Below are 17321 nucleotides of genomic sequence, written 5' to 3' on the forward strand. Positions count from 1 at the left end.
GTGGGCCTGTGTGTGTGTGTGTTTTCTTTTTTTAAAAGAAACTACCTTTTAGAAAGACAGGCTTTCCCTGTACTGGGGATTTCAAATAAAGCCTAATAATAGTAAAAAAGATAAAGGAAGCAGGAGGAGAGAGAACACACAAATGATTCCCATAACTCCAGCCTGCAAATCTACAAAGAATGGTCCTACTTGGTCAGAGCAATGGCTCACCTGGCACCATGCCCTGTCTCTGAGAGGGGCATAAAAGGGGTCGTTGCCTGCAGCCCCTTTCACCACATTTTTTGTAATACCCTGTTACAAAGACACACCAGCAATCCTGCAATTCACCCCTGCGCTCCTCCAGCAGGCTCAGGTGAATGACACCTGCTGATAGCAGCATATCACCTAACTTACCAATTCGGTCTCTTATTTTCTGTGTTCTTGCCCAAACAAACTCATTTAGCTCATCTGATCCATCTCCTAGACACCACAGGTTCAGGGTGGCAACCTCTCCAATGTCTTCACCGAGCTTGTCAGCTGTTGACTACACATTTCACACCTTTGCCACGAGGTTCACTCCTTAACTTCTCTGCTGGGGTACAAGAACCACTGGACCGCTCTGGTTTCCCTCTGGGTTGCAGCCCAAGGTATACCTGGGCTTCCAATACAGTGCTTTTATCTACAACTAAGTTGCAAGTGGGCTTCTTTTTTTGACTGCACTTAAATTGGAAGGTGAATTATGTACCTATGTGGCAGTCTGGGTATTGAGTATCTTTTGTGCTGAATTTACTTGGTTTGCTCACTTCTGCTAAAATCTTCAACCTAATTGTATTATAACCGGCTATTACAGAGTGGCTCTCCTACTAACGCTTCTTCAACCAGGTCTTGTGCAACAACTGACACAAATCAAAACCAGCACCTTTTCTTGTGGGTTTCTAAAGACTAGTTGTTCCGGGAAGCAGTCATTTAATGCATCCAAAAATTCTTTCCAAATCCCAACTCAATGAGGCATTTCTTCAGTCTAAATGTGAGTAGCTGAGAGCTATTAGTATCTATCCTAATTGTGCAGATTCTCTAACTTCACTTTGCACGTTTCACCCTTTGAATCACAACAGTTGGCAGCTATTGTGGAGGGTGGTCATTTCTGAAACATGAAGACTATTCTTACCAGCTGTTTTCAGAAGAACCTTTAGTCCCAAGGGAAATGATCAAACAGGTCTCTGTGACAGTCATCTGCAGTACAAAATACAAACCTTTTCCAGCTCTGGTGATATACAAGCTATGCAGCATGGGTTTTTTTCTCAAGTGTTTTGACACCTCTATCACAAGTCAGTTCCAGACTATAGCACTAAAATTTTCCCAACATGTACATGATTTCATCTCTGTCAATCGGACATCATCTACCTGCTGTTCATGGTACATTCCTGGGCTGTGGTTTTAGTGACAGTGGGTATTTTAGCACACCTTTGTTGAAACGAGATGTGCTGCTGCTGTGCAGCTACTGAGCCATCAGACCACCTCCATGATCTCAGTGTTCAGGTTGGTAGAACAAGGATTAAACAGTCCAAGAAATAAAATTGTTTATCTATAGAAGAAATTTTCAGAGATGGCAGGTCTACAGAGGCCAGAGCCCTAGAAATGTACAATATTAAGACAGACACCAAACTTCAACAATAATGCTCTGGACACAAGTGGGCCTTCTGTTATATGTGACTAGATGTATAGCTACATACATTTAGAACACAAAAAGCTACAGGCAGGCTATGGGGCCTCTTTGGTAAGTAAAGCATAATTCTACATCAAGAGATGACAGTGTCCACCTGCTGCACTAGTTCAACCTCCAACCTAAAGAAAAGCCTGGACAAGCTGGGGTGAAGTATCCCATGACCAGCTGGTACTTCCTTTTGGCCTTCCTCCTCTTCACGGTGACAAGAGTGTTAGGAACAGTCACGTTTACCCTAACTTTGTTAATGAAATGGGACTACTATCGACATTCACTTGTTTCTACCAGGAAAACTATTTGGTGTTTAACAATTTTGTTGTTATTAAAAGCACACATCCAGAAAGCCTGAGGTTAGACCTCTTCTTTCACCTTTCTTAGCTGGTAATTTTACGAAAAGGCAAGTCTATTTTCTTCCAAATACCAAACTAATTTCATGGAAGAATGCATAGACAGGAAAGTGAAAGGAACTGCTGGCAAAACAGCTGAGGAGAGGACTCAGGTCTTCCTAAACCAAACCTTGAAGAAGGGAATCACGTACCTTCAGCTGCACTGGGAGCACCAAAACCTCCACTGGACAGTTATCTGGGGGCCCAGGGAGAGCTGCCCTCCCTCATATTAAGGTTTTCCTTTTTTCTCCTTTTGGCCTGTCCAGGTCTTCTTTTAAAGACCTTAACTCAGATGAAGGAGCTGCTGGCCACTCCACTCTGCAATTCTGCTGCAGTCAGGTGCAGAGCACCCAGTGAATCAAGAAGGTGATTCAGCGCAAATGCAAACTGGACATGACGGGGAGCGGGCTGGCTCTCACCAGAGCGCCAAGAGCCACAGGAGCAAGATTAATGGTAAAGTGCTAACTAAGAAATACCTTCCTGCAGGAATGTCTTTTGTACTGGTGCCTGTCACACTAGCAGATAGAGACATACTGTGATCTCTTTGGATTTATTGCTGAAAAGTAAACATAAGAATTCAATAAAAAGAAAGATATGCAGTGCCACACAATGGAGAAGAGCAAAGAGCAGGGCATTACCCTTGCTCTCCAAATTCCAAAGGGCATGAAAGCTTTTCCTGGTTTATTCTCATACAGTTTATATTTGCACATAGCATTTTTATTCCCTGAAGTATATGATTTCCCTGTATTGTTAGATAGCAGTGTATTTACATCCATGGTGGAAGATAAACCAACCACTGGATTTACTACAGCACTCTACAAAAGCCAAGAATTTGTTCACGTAATTCACCACAGTTAAAACATTAAAGTATTCTCTGCCCTGCGGCTGTTTCTGGCAGCCTGTTCTTCTCAACAAATAGGAAAAGTTGCAAAAAGCTGAAAAAAAATGCAAAACCTACTAACTGAAGAACCCATGCAATGACTAACAGACCCGCAGAAGAAAGTTATACACAAACTTTGTTTGCTGTATGCAGCTGAAACCATCACATGGAGGGGAAAAAGGTTATTGTTTGGTACTTAGCTTAACTTAAAAAAATAAGCAATGTTATTTCTACGCATTTGAGATCTGATACAGGTATTTTTCATGAAGATTAAGTAGCCATAATTTGTGTTAAGATTTTCTAGGCAAAACCATAAATTTATCTTGCACAATCCCCTATTGTCTCACAGCTATTTTGCTATTGTCTACACTTTACACTCCAGGAAATGAAGTCAGTTTTGTCCTTTAATTTCCTTGAAAAAAAAAAAGAGGAGGAAAAAAAAAAAAAAAAAAAGATGCAGATGAATACCAGAAAGAAGAATTTTCCATTTCTATTGGAAATATATGTACCTGTTCTGTCCCTTAGTGAGAATGCATTTTGGACACTATACACTATAGAAATACCCTCCATTTATGAATTCTTTTAAGAACCTGCTGTAAGCAGCCTAACAACATGATACATTTATTTGTGCCTTACTGGACTTCAGGAAGCTCTGCTGAGAGTCATGCAGAGGCAAAAAAAAAATAAAATCAAACTCTTGCTCTTTGGGTTTGTTTTTTTTTTTTTAAAATCAAATTTAATTACAAGTCTGTACCTTTTTGCAGCAGATGAAAGTGTTTCTTTTCTGGCAACAGAAACAGATGAACTGTGGCTTGTTTTCCTGCTTCCTGTACTCCCGTTAGTTATACAGGACATTGAGATAGCTTCTCGAAGGGTTGGCTGACCTAGGGGGGGGGGAAAAAAAACAATCATTGAAGAATGCAAGGTTTTACAGCTGTATACAAAGATCCGTCTGAAAAACCAAAAGCTCTCAGATGTGGACCTGGTATCACACGGCAGGAGCCCCAGCATTCAGGACAACCATCTAGCCTATATCCAGAGACACACAGTCATGAAAGCTTTAACCTAGGCAGCTGGAGACAGGAGACCTGGAACACTAAGACAGGCAAAAATATGCCTTGAGAGGCACCAGCTTCTCCACTGCCACGCTGCCAGCAAATACTTCAATTCAGCGACATGCCACATTGCTTTCCAGTTGTGATCAAAAGGAAGAATTACAGATTACAGCAAGCCTTGGGAAGCTGGTTGGCTCCAATAGCTGTGGAACAGCAGATCTAACTATTTCAACTCTGTTGTTCAAAACCATCACAGCTCAGATAACACCACACGAGGTTTGTTCCTTTCCATTTGTTTGGGTTTTTTTCCTAAAGTTAAAGAACTTGCACACAGAAGTCCTCTTCATACTGAAAAAATTATTAAGTTATTTAAGGGTTGTGATTCTAAGGGTTCAAAAATGAAGTTTTTCAGCTGCCCCTTCCATCTTAAAAAGGTATTGACCTTTGAGCATATGCACTATGGTATAGTTATTAAGTTTCTGGTAAAGTTCACTCCATAGAACATCTGCCACATCCAGTGAACATTACAGACTCCCTCCAGGGATGAATCAAGACTGTCTATGTGAAGAAGGCTGTTGTCTGTCAGATGCCCACTTCACTCACTGCAGAAGTTTGAAACTATGCAGTGAATGTGGGAGGGGATTGCAAGGAAGACAGGGAGCGAAGGCTCTTCTATTTAAAGAGCTGAATGCTAGCCTGGCAATTGGCTCCCAGACCTGCCTCTGCCACAGACCATCAGTGAAATACAAGGCATTTAACTCGAACCTGACATTTCACCCTTTCCTACTAATTGTGTCGCTCTCCTTTTTTGTGTGCCTCTCTTATCCTGAGTAAGACCTCAGAGAAAGTTTCCCCCCCTCCTCTTCCCAAGTGCTAAACTTGTGCTTTTCCCCTCTGAATCATTACATGCCCTGAAAAAAATCCCTGGGCTAATCTCACATTAAGCATTCAAAAACCAGCGGTCACTTTTGACCCCATCTCCACGCCACATCCCCGTTCCACAAGCAGCAAGTTGTTACTGCGTCTCATGGGGTCACCGTGTCCGGTCACTCTGACTTCACAGACAAGCACAAAGGACACAACTGACGGGAAAATAACAGGTCTGTGTTCGTTGCAGGCTTGGAATAGTGTGAGATAGATAAGGCATGAGGCCACACACTGAAGAAAAGCGAGGAGTAAAAAAGCAGCCAGGGGGAATCTACTGCTCAGCACACAAGAGGGCTAACTCACACAGATGCACCATTTGAACAATACCAGCGTTTGGTCCATTTGTCACATTGCAGCTCTATCAGGCAGTCTGAGAGGCAAATCAATTCTTATTTTAAACCAGCAGTTTACATACGAGAGACACCCATCAAGGGAATATTAGATTTCAGAAGTATTTGGATGGAGGCAGAAGGGGGCTGACCTGTGCTAACCATGTACTGCTTCAAACGCACTGAGCAGCATGTCACCACATCTGAAATTCAGATCAGGAAAGCCAAAAGGAGCACACAGAATATCCCAGGCAGAAATGAGAACAAAGGAAATCTGAAGAAAGTGAAGACACAGTTAAATACAGAAACGCTGCAAGTATCATTGTTCTTCCTAAATTCTGCATAAATCACCTTAGCGTGATTCCTTCCAACTGGTACTTCTTAAACACAGTTTCATTTGCAATATACATATTCGGAATATAGATTTTATTTTAAAAAGTTAATATTCTGTACAAAACCTCTAAAGCTCAGAAGATTTTCACCCCTCTGCATAACTTAGATGCAAGAACAAAAGTGCATGAGCTTAAAAAGCACTTTTAGCATCAGAAGCCTATAAGTTAGCTTATTTTATTTCCAGTGACAAAGTAAATCATCTTCTTTGAGGAAATGTGTAATATCAAGGATATGATTCACTCTTGAACTGTATATGACCTTAACATCTCCGTCTGCTGATTGCAATAGATCAATGCCTCTCCAACCATCACTAGCATGGCCTTCCAGAAACGTGAATCAGGAGACGTAACAGCGGTCATTCGCAGTACGGTGGGGAAAGCGTTCAGTGGAAACAGTAAAGAACAACAGGGCTACAGGCAGGGTAGAGGAACCCAATGAAACGGCGAACAAATTGTCTCACTTTTCTCAAGTGAAGAGCACGCTGCTATTTTGTTCGCTGATGACATCTAGAACAAATCCCCCTGCTAGGTGTGAAAAGCCTTAGCTCCTGCTTACGTCCAAGTACAAAACCGATTACAAACAAATGTACATCCTTGTACACTCCTGATGGGAATATGCGCTGCTCCACACAAAGATGAATGCAATAATAATATTTTTTTTAAAAAAGGATCCATATGGCAGTTTGGGGGTTATTTGCTTTTCAGTAAAGTGGATATTGATGGTAGATCTGCAGAGTACCTCCTAATTTCAACAAGTGGCATGCAAAATTAAGTTTGATATTAAGATTTTTAATCAAAGTAAACCAATTTTTGGAAAATGACACATAACCCAGATCTCTTGATTCATTAATTTCTTGAAAAAGTGACTGAAACATTTGGACGGAGACCAAAACATTAATATCTAGGAAAAACTGCGCTGACAGACTTGCTTCAAGCATCAAAAATATATCAGGCTTTCCTACACTCCAGAACAAAATCTTCGTCAGTCACAGTTGACTGTGCCACACAATGTGCAACAAAATGTAAAAAACAAAACAATGAAAAAAAAACCCGAAACAAACCCCACACCTCCCAAATCCCAAATGCAACACTCTTAAGCCTCCTTATAGACTCTCTGTGTATTCCACTTTAACTAGATATTTAAAACTGACCTTTAGAATACCTATCTTCAAAGGGAAAAATATTGAAAACTTTCACTAATCGCCGGCAATTATATGTAAAGAAAATGCATTTAAATGTTGAGCTATGAGAAGGGCAGGCAGGTTTAAGCCCTGTGCACATGGCAGGCAGCCGCGCAGTGAAGCCTGGCTGCCCACGGGCTCAGAGACACACAGCCACGGTCTTCCCAGCCAGGTCAGAACCCCAGGACACCAACCCACCAGCCCACACCATGCAGCTCTCCATGACTTTTAACCAGGGCATCTCTGCAGGCAAAAGATGTCAAAAATTAACAATGCTATAACCTTCTTTCTTCACTGCAGAGACAGTCCTTCATAGCAGCCAGGCAACTGCGCTTCAGAGACCCGGGACATAAAGAAGTAGCACAGGAGAACACAAATTCCAGATCAATTGACTAAAACAATTGAGTTCTCCCAGCGCTCGGATTGCACAGCTCTGCCAATATCATGTCATACGTCACCTGCTAGCATAAACAGTCTGAAATTTTTCAGACTGAATAGCACTCAGCTTTATCTGTTAGCTTGGAACAAAAAGCCAGACATAAACTGAACACAAAATGAAAGCCAGTGTATGGTGACCAGGATTAAAGCCAAATTGTCAGAGATCAAAGCGGTAAAAAATGTGGTTTATGGATAATGGATTCATCTCCGTTCCGATAATTTTCATAGAATAGTATCGAGTTCAAAAGCAGCATTTCATTAACATCTGTCAAGTATACAAGTGTGTGAATGAAAGATAAGTAGGATTAGAAAAAACAGACCACAACAAACTAAGAATCTATTTCCAACTCTTTATCAGCCTCGATTAGCTAAATGGGAAAGAGCTGAAGCCAAGCTCTAAGAGAGACAGTGGTAAGTTCTGAAAATGTGTGTCCTCTGATAACATAGCTTTTCTTTCCAAACATACATATAAGGTATTAGTGCTGAGGATCACTTAGTAAGTCACTGCTTTTTTCCACAAACCCAGAAGTTTCAGATTTTATGTTAAAATATAGTTTATCATGTTATTGATTGTGTTAACCGGAACAACAAGTTGCTTAATATCCTGACAGGTAAACTGCCTTTCTTCCAGAGAAAAACCCAGCCCTTCTTTCTCCTCTTCAAGTAATTTTGATTTGAAGTAAGTGTCTGCAGCTACAGTAAAATAACTTCTCTAGACTTCAAGTGGACTTAAAACAAAAAAGCTCAACAAAGTACATGTTACAAAAAAGGGATTTACAGTGTGTTTTTTTAAACTTTGGGGTTTGGTTGTTGGGGTTTTTTTGTTTTTGTTTGTGGGTGTGTTGTGGGTTGTTTGTTTTTTTCAGCAGTAAGTCATACAATATCCAAGTCCTTCAACAGCTTTAGATTACTTCATTTTCAGCAAAACTTGACAAAGATTTCTAGATTTCAAACATATTACATGGTGAGGGGTTTTGTGCAAATAAAATTGATGGGTTGAAGGACAGAAACCCAATTTAGTACTCCTACTAAAGCAGCATACAGTGTGTCTTCAGCCACGCTATTAGTCATCAGAGAACTCACACAGGTGAGCGACAGAAAGCCTGACTGAAATAGTTCTAAGTGCAGCAGAACATAAGATTTTATCTGCATTTCCTTCCTAACATAGACATCAAAAAAGAACTAGAAATTATGACAAATTCTAAACCTACTTCAATATGTTACAATAAACTGAACCAAAGCAACTACCTGTAGTCATCACTCTGCTTCCAAAGTTTAAAAGGACACCAAGTCCCTCAGCTCATGGAAGATGCTGGCAAAGAATAGGTTGGGAGCACTAACACTCTTTTCAAATAGAGTACTGTATTCTGAAGGGTAGGGAAATATTTTCTTCAGCATTTTATTTTATTCCACTATTTTATTTACATAGTCAAAGTCAAATTCTCATTGAGACTTAAGTAGAAAAAAAAATGTTCTCTTCTATCACGTGAACAAATGTTACAGATCAAGGTGAGATACTAGTTCTCAAATAATGACCAATATAAATCAGGAAAAAATAACTCAGTTCACTACCTATGGGTTATACTTCATCTTGTTTAATAATCCCATTTTAAGAAAAAAACAAGTTTTGAAAAACTTTATTATTCGTACAGTAATTATGTCTAGTTGAAAAAAAAATGCTGTTTATACTTTTTACTGAAGCCAAATTTCACAGATCTCAGCTGACAACTGGCTATTAAACATACATTATTTTTCATTTCCTATTAAAAGAATTATGTGAATAAAGGCATGTAAATATGCAACAGTTTGAGAATGTATAGCTAATGCATAAATATCTTGAGATGCCAGTGAATATCTCCCAAGAGTAGGTAAACTAACTACAATGTGAAGAATAATTACTTATCTATTTCAGAGATTTCCTACAAAAATTTTATAGCTAGTGACTTAACCTGTGAACACATGCATTTCTAACTATACCTGATCCTCCTAGGGACATACAACCAGTTTTTCAGGTGTTATGCTCTTAAGAGTCTAGGGGAGCCATGCCCCTGCTCTGATGCTCGGCTCTTTGGGCAGGCATTTTAAAACCTACTGCCCGCGGAAACTTTGCCATGGGACACCTAATCGCTTATTCAAACCACACAGCCCTTTTCCTCTTCCCTCCCTACTACCTTGTTATTTTGTTACAACTCCCCAGAGGCACCATCTACTACTTCAATCAATTGCCAAACGAGCTACCTCCAAGCAGAGGAAATAAAATTTCAACTACGGTAATCTGAAACAATTTGATATCCTCTGGCGAACAGTGATGAAAGAACTACTCAAGTGTTATGAAACAACAAGCAGTTTTTATCTGAAAAAGTCAGTGGCACCATTTAACTCTTCCAACATTGCAATTCTTATTTTGAGAAGCATCACTGAAAACAGCGGAGTACTGCTCAGCAAAATTTGCCCACGCTGTTCTAAAGAAAGGCACAAAAATGCACAAAACATATCCAAAATTTTAACAAACATATGGAAAAATAATGACACTTATCACAACTGAAAAATACTCCTCTACAACGCTCTGAATACCTTCTCCAATGAACAAGATTATTAGGTTACAGAAGTTAAAAAAACAAAACAAAACAATTGAATCTTTTTCTTCACTTCTCGTTCCTTAAACTTGGTTTAGCTGGTTAGCAACCCTTAGTTTATTAGTGCCCTCTACAACCTACATCCAAATTCTTTGGATTAGGGAAAACATTTGAAGAACATCAAGAATAGTAAGTGTAACAGAAGAGAAATAAAATATTAAAGACAGAGGAGAAGACAAAAAAATGGGGAAGAAATGCAGACAGATGGCATTAAAACTGCTATCTGGAAAATCCATTAAGACCTCAAGAGTATCATTATTTGTTATGTGAGCATACAGCCTGCAGACTTCAATCGGACCATTCCCGTGAGCATAATGACACACGTACAAGCTTGCCAGGTTAGTTTTAATATTGTGGATAAAAGCCTATATCCTACCTCTACCATAAGCATTTTCCTATCTACACCTATATTTTCTGTCCCTGTTTAACATCTACTGATTAGACAACATAAACATGTACCCAGTTATTCAAACAATTCTGCACATTAAAATGTGCTAAGAGTAAGATCACCAAGGCAATGGAGCTTGCTGAACACCTGAATTCAATTTTTGTTAATGTAAAACAAAATGGCTTAATGTTATTAAAATGAAAACATTGTTGAGATAAGGTAAAAACTACATCAGCACTTTGCTTAAATTAGTGCAATGAGACAGAATTTGATGCAAGAGACTACTTAGGATTTTTCCAGTAGAAGGGAGACACTTATTTCACATGAAAGGAGGGATCAGGAAAGGAAGGAAAACTCTCCCTATTCCTATTCTAAAAATCCACTGCACAAAGGGGGGAAAAAACCCCAGCCAAACAATAATCTACATTTCCAGTACACAGCTGCTTTTGCAGGTCCCCAGTATCACTGTTTTAAATAAAAATAAAGCGTGGTAGACCTTCTCTGCAAACTGCCATCCGCTGTTTCAGTTTCATTTAGTGAGTTGAATTTACATATGAGTTATTTGATACTAATCCTTGTTGAAGTGATGGGAAATGTTCCTTCAAAGTTTTAACCTGTGACAACCCTCCTCGTCACTTCCGAGTCCAGAAAGAGGACATGAACTCCTTTCTCTACAGACGTACTTTCTGGTAGATGACCACTTTTTCAAGCAAGAGCTCATACCTCAGTGATACGATTAGTCTGAGGTATTTTATTGGTGCCATTGTGTGCCACAAACTCATCTCCACACCCAGAGCCTGAGGGATGGATTCTCCTGTTACACACATTTTGACACCCTGGAAGATTTTAATAGGTTTACCAGGCACCAGCTGTGAGCCAATCTATCTTGCTGGCAGCCACAAGTACCAGACTGCTTTATGTTTTCCTTTTCTTCAGCGTCCAGGTAATCTTTGTTTTTGCAATTTTTTGTGAAAGTTAACAGCATCAATCATGCATCAACAGCAGAGACATGTGGCAACAAGAGCATTGAGCTGCCAAAAGCAAAGAACTTCCCACCAAATAAATCCTTCTTACCAACCATCTATTCAAAAAGAAAAGAAAGAGAGAAAGAAAGGAAGGAAAAAAAACCCAACCCACAAATGCACCCACAAACTAAGGTCCCCCCAGCCCCGTAGCTGCTGGGGACCTGTTCTATAGTCAAGCCCTTTCACATTTGTAATCCCCAACACTATCTTTGGACCCGGTAATTTCTCCTTTGTTATTAAGGATGTCGTTATTCTTAGCTGTGTGTCACAATGGAGAAGTACTATTGTAGCTTTATTATTTTGAAAAGATTTTCTCTATTTACAACGAGTTTGCATTGAGAAATACTGAAAAGGAAACAAGCCACATGCGAAGACTTCCAGTCTGCTTTTCACCGTGCAATGACAGGTGCTAATTCTGTTGCAATCCCTACTAAAGGTACTTCCTTCATACAGTATCTCCATTTCATGCTTTACTAGGAGGCACTAAAGTGGCTAAAAAAAAAATCTCACCCTGTAGATTGTCTCATACAGTTCACAAATCACCTATCCCTGTACGAAGAGCAGCTTGCTTCTGAGACAGGGCTGGACAGACAAAATCATAGGTAGTAGCCTCCTGATCAATAGCCCATGGGTTAGAAATAAAAATCTACCCATGCCCATATGAATTTTTTCACTGAAGACTGGATTAAGTTCAAAATAAGCATGCAACGAAAACATAGGGAAAAAGAAAAACAAAGACTACAAGGATAATGCAGAACAAATTATCTATTCTCTTCAGCTATGGTTGATCCAATCTGTCAATCTCAAATAAATGAATAAGAAAAAATAAGAACATAATTAGCTCACCAGGTACACAATGCAGACAAAATATCACAAAGGATAAAGAGATCTCTTTTTCCACTAAGCTGGACCATCAACTTTAGAATGTGAAAAATCAGTGAAAAAGTGATCGGGATTGTACCTTCAGGCATGATTCACAGCCTGCTCACAACACTTACTTATAGCCTATAGGAAACTTCTATTCAAAGACACTGCTGAGGTGGCAACAAGAAAAAAAAACAGAGAGGTTTCCTAAAAACGCATTTCAGCAGCAAGTAGGAAAAACTCCTTCAAACTAGGTTAGATATCTTCTGTTACTCAGACTAAAAATCTTTCATTTGATGGGAAGATTCAAAATGTTTTTTTTCCAGTACCATCATTCTTTTAAGTTTGGTTTATTTTATAAGTATTTATCTCATTGTGTTGCCATGCTTCAAATTAAACACATCTCTCTCAATGTATTCAGAAATACATACACATCTATTCTCTTTACTCACCATTTATGTCAGCATGTATTTTAAGGGCTGTTGTGGAGACAAACACTTCTGTGAATCAAAGACTCATTTATTATTTTTTTTTAAAAAGAAAACCTACCTTTAATATTTACCATGAAACTGCAATTGTGTAATGCAGAAATCCAGATTCTTGACAGGATCATGAACACCAGAATGAGTTTTAGAGGAATACAATCACCTGTGCAGCAACCGTAACTTGACTAGTAAAAGCCTGTTTCATACCCATAAAATAATTAAAAAAAACTTAACGACTTCCTTGAATGTTATTCTTGTATGACAATCCAGATCTTCTGCTAATCCCACTTGTTCACAAAACCAGTACGCATTTCTCTCTCCTAAAACATTTCAGGAGTTCTTTATCTATTGAACTCAACATACAGAAATCAAAAGTAGGACCTAAGGTATTGCAAAAAGGTATGTATGAACTTGTTTTGAAGTATTTATTAAAATACTGATATTTAGGATTAAATTAAAGTCAATCTCAAGCTAATTCACATCTAATTTTAAACTTTTGTACAAAATTCCAGTGACTTTATGTGAACATTCCATTTTATGACATCTTTATACCGTCTATGTGCAGCTGGTTTAATGATAAACAGTGAAGTTAATGTGTGGCATGGTGATATTAGGTAACCGAACACAAAGGGGACACATCCACCACAAATTAAATACTCTGCCAATTAGTCTTAACTCATTTAAGTTCAATGTATTAGCTCACATGTGTACATGTCTGCCTCCACCCCCGTAACTTTACTCACAGTTACATTATGTTGTCAATTAATTGGTATAGATGTAATAGCCGAAGCTATTTAGATATTCTACCACTACACTCCAAAAGAATTAATTAATTTTTCACCGAACAAATTCACCTAGAGGACTCGGGATGGCCCCAAGACCCCCAGAGTCACAGTAACAAGACAATCACAAGGCATTTTGCAGAACGCAGCAAGTTTGCCCTGTCTGCGCTCGGTTTGCTCAGTACTAGACAGCTCCAAGCCAAACGCCTTCAGCCACGCTTGTGCGTACCCCAGCTCCTTTGCATTTCCATGGGAAGATACGGTTCTATGTTGCACGCGTTTTGCCCACAGTTCTCCACGTGGACATTTTCTTTTTTTCATAATGGGACAGCAGATAGAAGAGTGATTTAGTTGAAATATTTGCTAGAGCTATATTTATAGAGTTAGAGCAAGAGGTCTCAAGCTGGATGAGACCAGAGATGCGTAACAGGTAGAAAAAAAGCTGTATTTCTACGCAGGGATGACAACAGCCTACCATTTAGCAAGCAAGAGAGAATAGCAAGATTCAGAGCCCAAGCCAATTAAGCGTCATCACTTCTTTCCATCTGGCAGACAGATTGCAAAAACACTTAATTAAGAAATTTGATCTCTCGGCCACATCTGAAATAATTCAAATTTCCAGCATTTTCAGCCAGTATAACGCAGCCGTACAAACAAAGATAGGCTATGATGTGTCAGGTTAGTGTTAAACTGGCACTGGTGTAATGGGGGCACTCCGAGGCTGTAATACAGGGACTGATCCTAAAGAACTCTATACTGCACAGTGTGATGGGGATACATGCATTTATGGCAAATTAGAATATGACCTAACCTTTTATTTATTCAGAGGCTTAACATATACCACAAACATTCACAGCTGTAGTTCTCTCCAAACACACCATGTTAAGCTGGAGCAAATTCAAAGAACTCTATTCAAATAGTTATCCAGAATAGAAAGGGAAATGTTTGTGGAGGGGGAGTATGTAAAAATTTGTGTAAACAACATTGAGTTTCTTTACAACAATCATGTATTTCAAAGTTGCAATATAAAAGTTACTAGTCACTAACCAAAACAGATACTGCTGAGTGGCTACTTGGCCACTTCTTACAAGAAACCTACTGATTTTGAGTTATCTCTGTAGATGAACAGTAACTATATTCAGAAAGCTTCCTTATTAGATGGCAATGTATTTTGTTGGGGGTTTGTTCCTTTTTGGGTTTTTTTTGGGGGGGCGGGGTTGTTTTGTTTTGGGTTGCGGGGGGTGTGTGTGTTTGTTTGGTTTTGGTTTTTTTTAAAAAAAAAAAAACTTTAGGACATGGTGAAACATAGCCTGTAATATGCCCCTTCAGCCGAGCAATTTCTAGGTGAAGTCAAAGCTGACACTCACAACTGCTAAGAAACAAAGCCCACTGCTTTACCCTGAGGGTGGTGAGGCACTGGAGCTGGCTGCCCAGAGAAGCTGTGGATGCCCCATCCCTGGAAGCGTTCCTGGCCAGGTTGGATGGGGCTTTGAGGTACCTGGTCTGGTGGAAGGTGTCCCTGCCCGTGGCAGGTGGGTTGGAACTGGAAGATCTTTAAGGTCCTTTCCAACCCAAACCAGTCTATGATATGCCCCAGAACCCCCAGTGGCAGGTTAAAGACCGCAGCTGTAAAACATTTCACCACTTAAAATTAAAACAGGAACCTTTTCACAAGAAGGTAAGTTTTCAGGGGTGTTAGCAAACAGCAAAATTAATAAGCATGTTTCAGATATCTATTAGCTACATACTATAAAGCCACTCAAAAAACTAACCTCTCCACCTCAACCTGCCTTTCCAAATGAGACAGAAAAGGGAAAAAAGAAGTTATCAATGGAGAACATTCCCAATTATAACCTTCTAACTCTAGAAAGAATTTACCAAAGACAGGCTTACCTTTATTTGGTGCTGATTTTCTCACAGCAGCTACATGGTCTTCAGAGATAGCGAGACGCCTTAGCACATCAGCCAGCGCTGCTTTTAGCACGGTGATTTCATCTTCTTGTTGCTGCACTCTCAGCTCCAGGGCTGAAAGGCGGTCCTGGACATCAGATGTGCTCGCAGCTGAGATGCTGTCATCTGTACAGCAGGAAAGCAGAGCAGAAAGAGGCATTCAACTGTTTTGTTCTAAACTAAAAGCCACAGAAAGAAGTATGTACAGCATGAGCATGTCCGACCCATCATTTTGAAATACTGAAGACATTCAAACAAGCATGTTCAGGCAAATAAGGAATGGATATTATGTTAGACACATCAAATTAATGCTTCAAGACAAAAATGTTACTAATCATTAGCTAAGACAGAAGGCTTAAGGAGTGTGGCCCTATTACAATCATAAGAGGCAATGTGTTTTCTGTTAAAATAGCATAGAAAGAAAAACATGCTTACCAGTAGAAGGAAGACTGAAACAGCTTATTTAAATAGCCAACTGAATTAACTAAAAAGCTATAAAACTGCAGTAAAATTTTGCAATATATTCTTTTGGAACTGTTGAAGAATTTTAACTATGATCCTTAATATTAAAGCAAGTTGTAAAGTTAAAAAAAAAAAGCCACTGTTGAACATGCAAGTATTGCCACTTGATGCAATTAGGTCATGGCTAACAATCTCAATTTAAATGGTCTAGATCAGAGTTCTTAACTTCAATTCCTTCTCTAACTTTCTTCACATCACCACCCTGTATGTGCCAAAAAAGCATATGACATTGTAACATTTGGCCTGAAGTGAACAGAAAATAAATATGCTACAAAAAGGTTCCAAAAGTCTGTCTGGCCACACAGAGATAGTTTAGCATTAAAGGCATAACGCAGCCAAATCTATTCTTCAGTGGTAAGAAGGAAATTACAGCTTCTGCGTACTCTTTGCCTTTGACAGTTCTTTGCATTATTTCTGCCAAGCCAAAATAACACGTAACAGATTTTTGTACTTGGCTGTTCCAATAATTCACAGGCCAACTGCATTAAAAAAAAAAAAAAAGCCAACAACACAAAAAGTAGTAGAAGAAAAAAAGATCACAAAATAATTTGTTGCTTTATCACAGGGTACCAAATTTCTATTTCTTATCCATTTTGGTTTAGCCTTAGTGAAAAGTCAGGAAGGAACTTCTAATACCGGTTTACAAAATTTACTTGTATTACACAAACAGACAGTATAAGTCCATATTCTACGAAATACATATAAACAGTGAATTTACACGTAAGGGTAAAATAGCTGGTATTACTACCGCGATTGTATACAATCTAAACTTTAGTTCACTAATCTCATGAAGACATACCAAGGGAAAAAAAAAAAGTTAATATAAGCCACAATCCTTAATCTTTGAAATACTTGCATAAGGGCACTTTTAAAATAAATGTAAGCAAAAGAAACACTAAGACAAGCCCCTCCAATGAATAATTATTACACAAGAAAGAGATTAAAAAGTTTAATGCCAACTTCCATTCAGTTAAAATGCGATACTTGCTACTGAAAGACCAAGAATTGAACCAACCAAAATAAAGAATCACGATAATACCTTCACAACAAAATTCCTACAAGGAATTACAAAACAAACTATTATTAGTAGTGAAATGTACTCATAACTATTATTAAACTCAAAGCAATGATTAAGATTACATTGATAAAACAACTCCTACAAGACGACAGCTTTGCATATTGGTTTAACTCACCATTTGGTTAAACCAAAGCAGAAGTGTATCCCTTCATGGTTAATACTACATTAATTCAGGCTAATAAATAAAAAGAACTGCAGGGGAATTAATAAGGCATGTAATCAGACTGAGATCTGGAGACAACAGATCAGAACAACTCTGAAGAAAACACTGTAGTATCACCAGTCATAACTGTACCTCCTA

The 17321-nt window shown here is 38.9% G+C and overlaps 1 protein-coding gene across 7 annotated transcripts in view; it reads right to left on the reverse strand.

The window, feature by feature from the left end:
- The window catches only part of EML4 (EMAP like 4), a 162774-nt gene that overhangs the window by 58076 nt on the left and 87377 nt on the right, over window positions 1-17321 (reverse strand). For all 7 annotated transcript variants that reach the window (XM_040611569.1, XM_040611570.1, XM_040611571.1 and 4 more), the window contains exons 2-3: window positions 15364-15546; window positions 3723-3852 (exon numbers count right to left, since the gene is read on the reverse strand). In XM_040611569.1, the coding sequence (XP_040467503.1) occupies window positions 3723-3852; window positions 15364-15546 (313 nt within the window). The remainder of the gene's footprint in view (window positions 1-3722; window positions 3853-15363; window positions 15547-17321) is intronic.

This window comes from Falco naumanni, chromosome 12 (assembly GCF_017639655.2).
Source record: "Falco naumanni isolate bFalNau1 chromosome 12, bFalNau1.pat, whole genome shotgun sequence".
NCBI lineage: Eukaryota > Metazoa > Chordata > Aves > Falconiformes > Falconidae > Falco > Falco naumanni.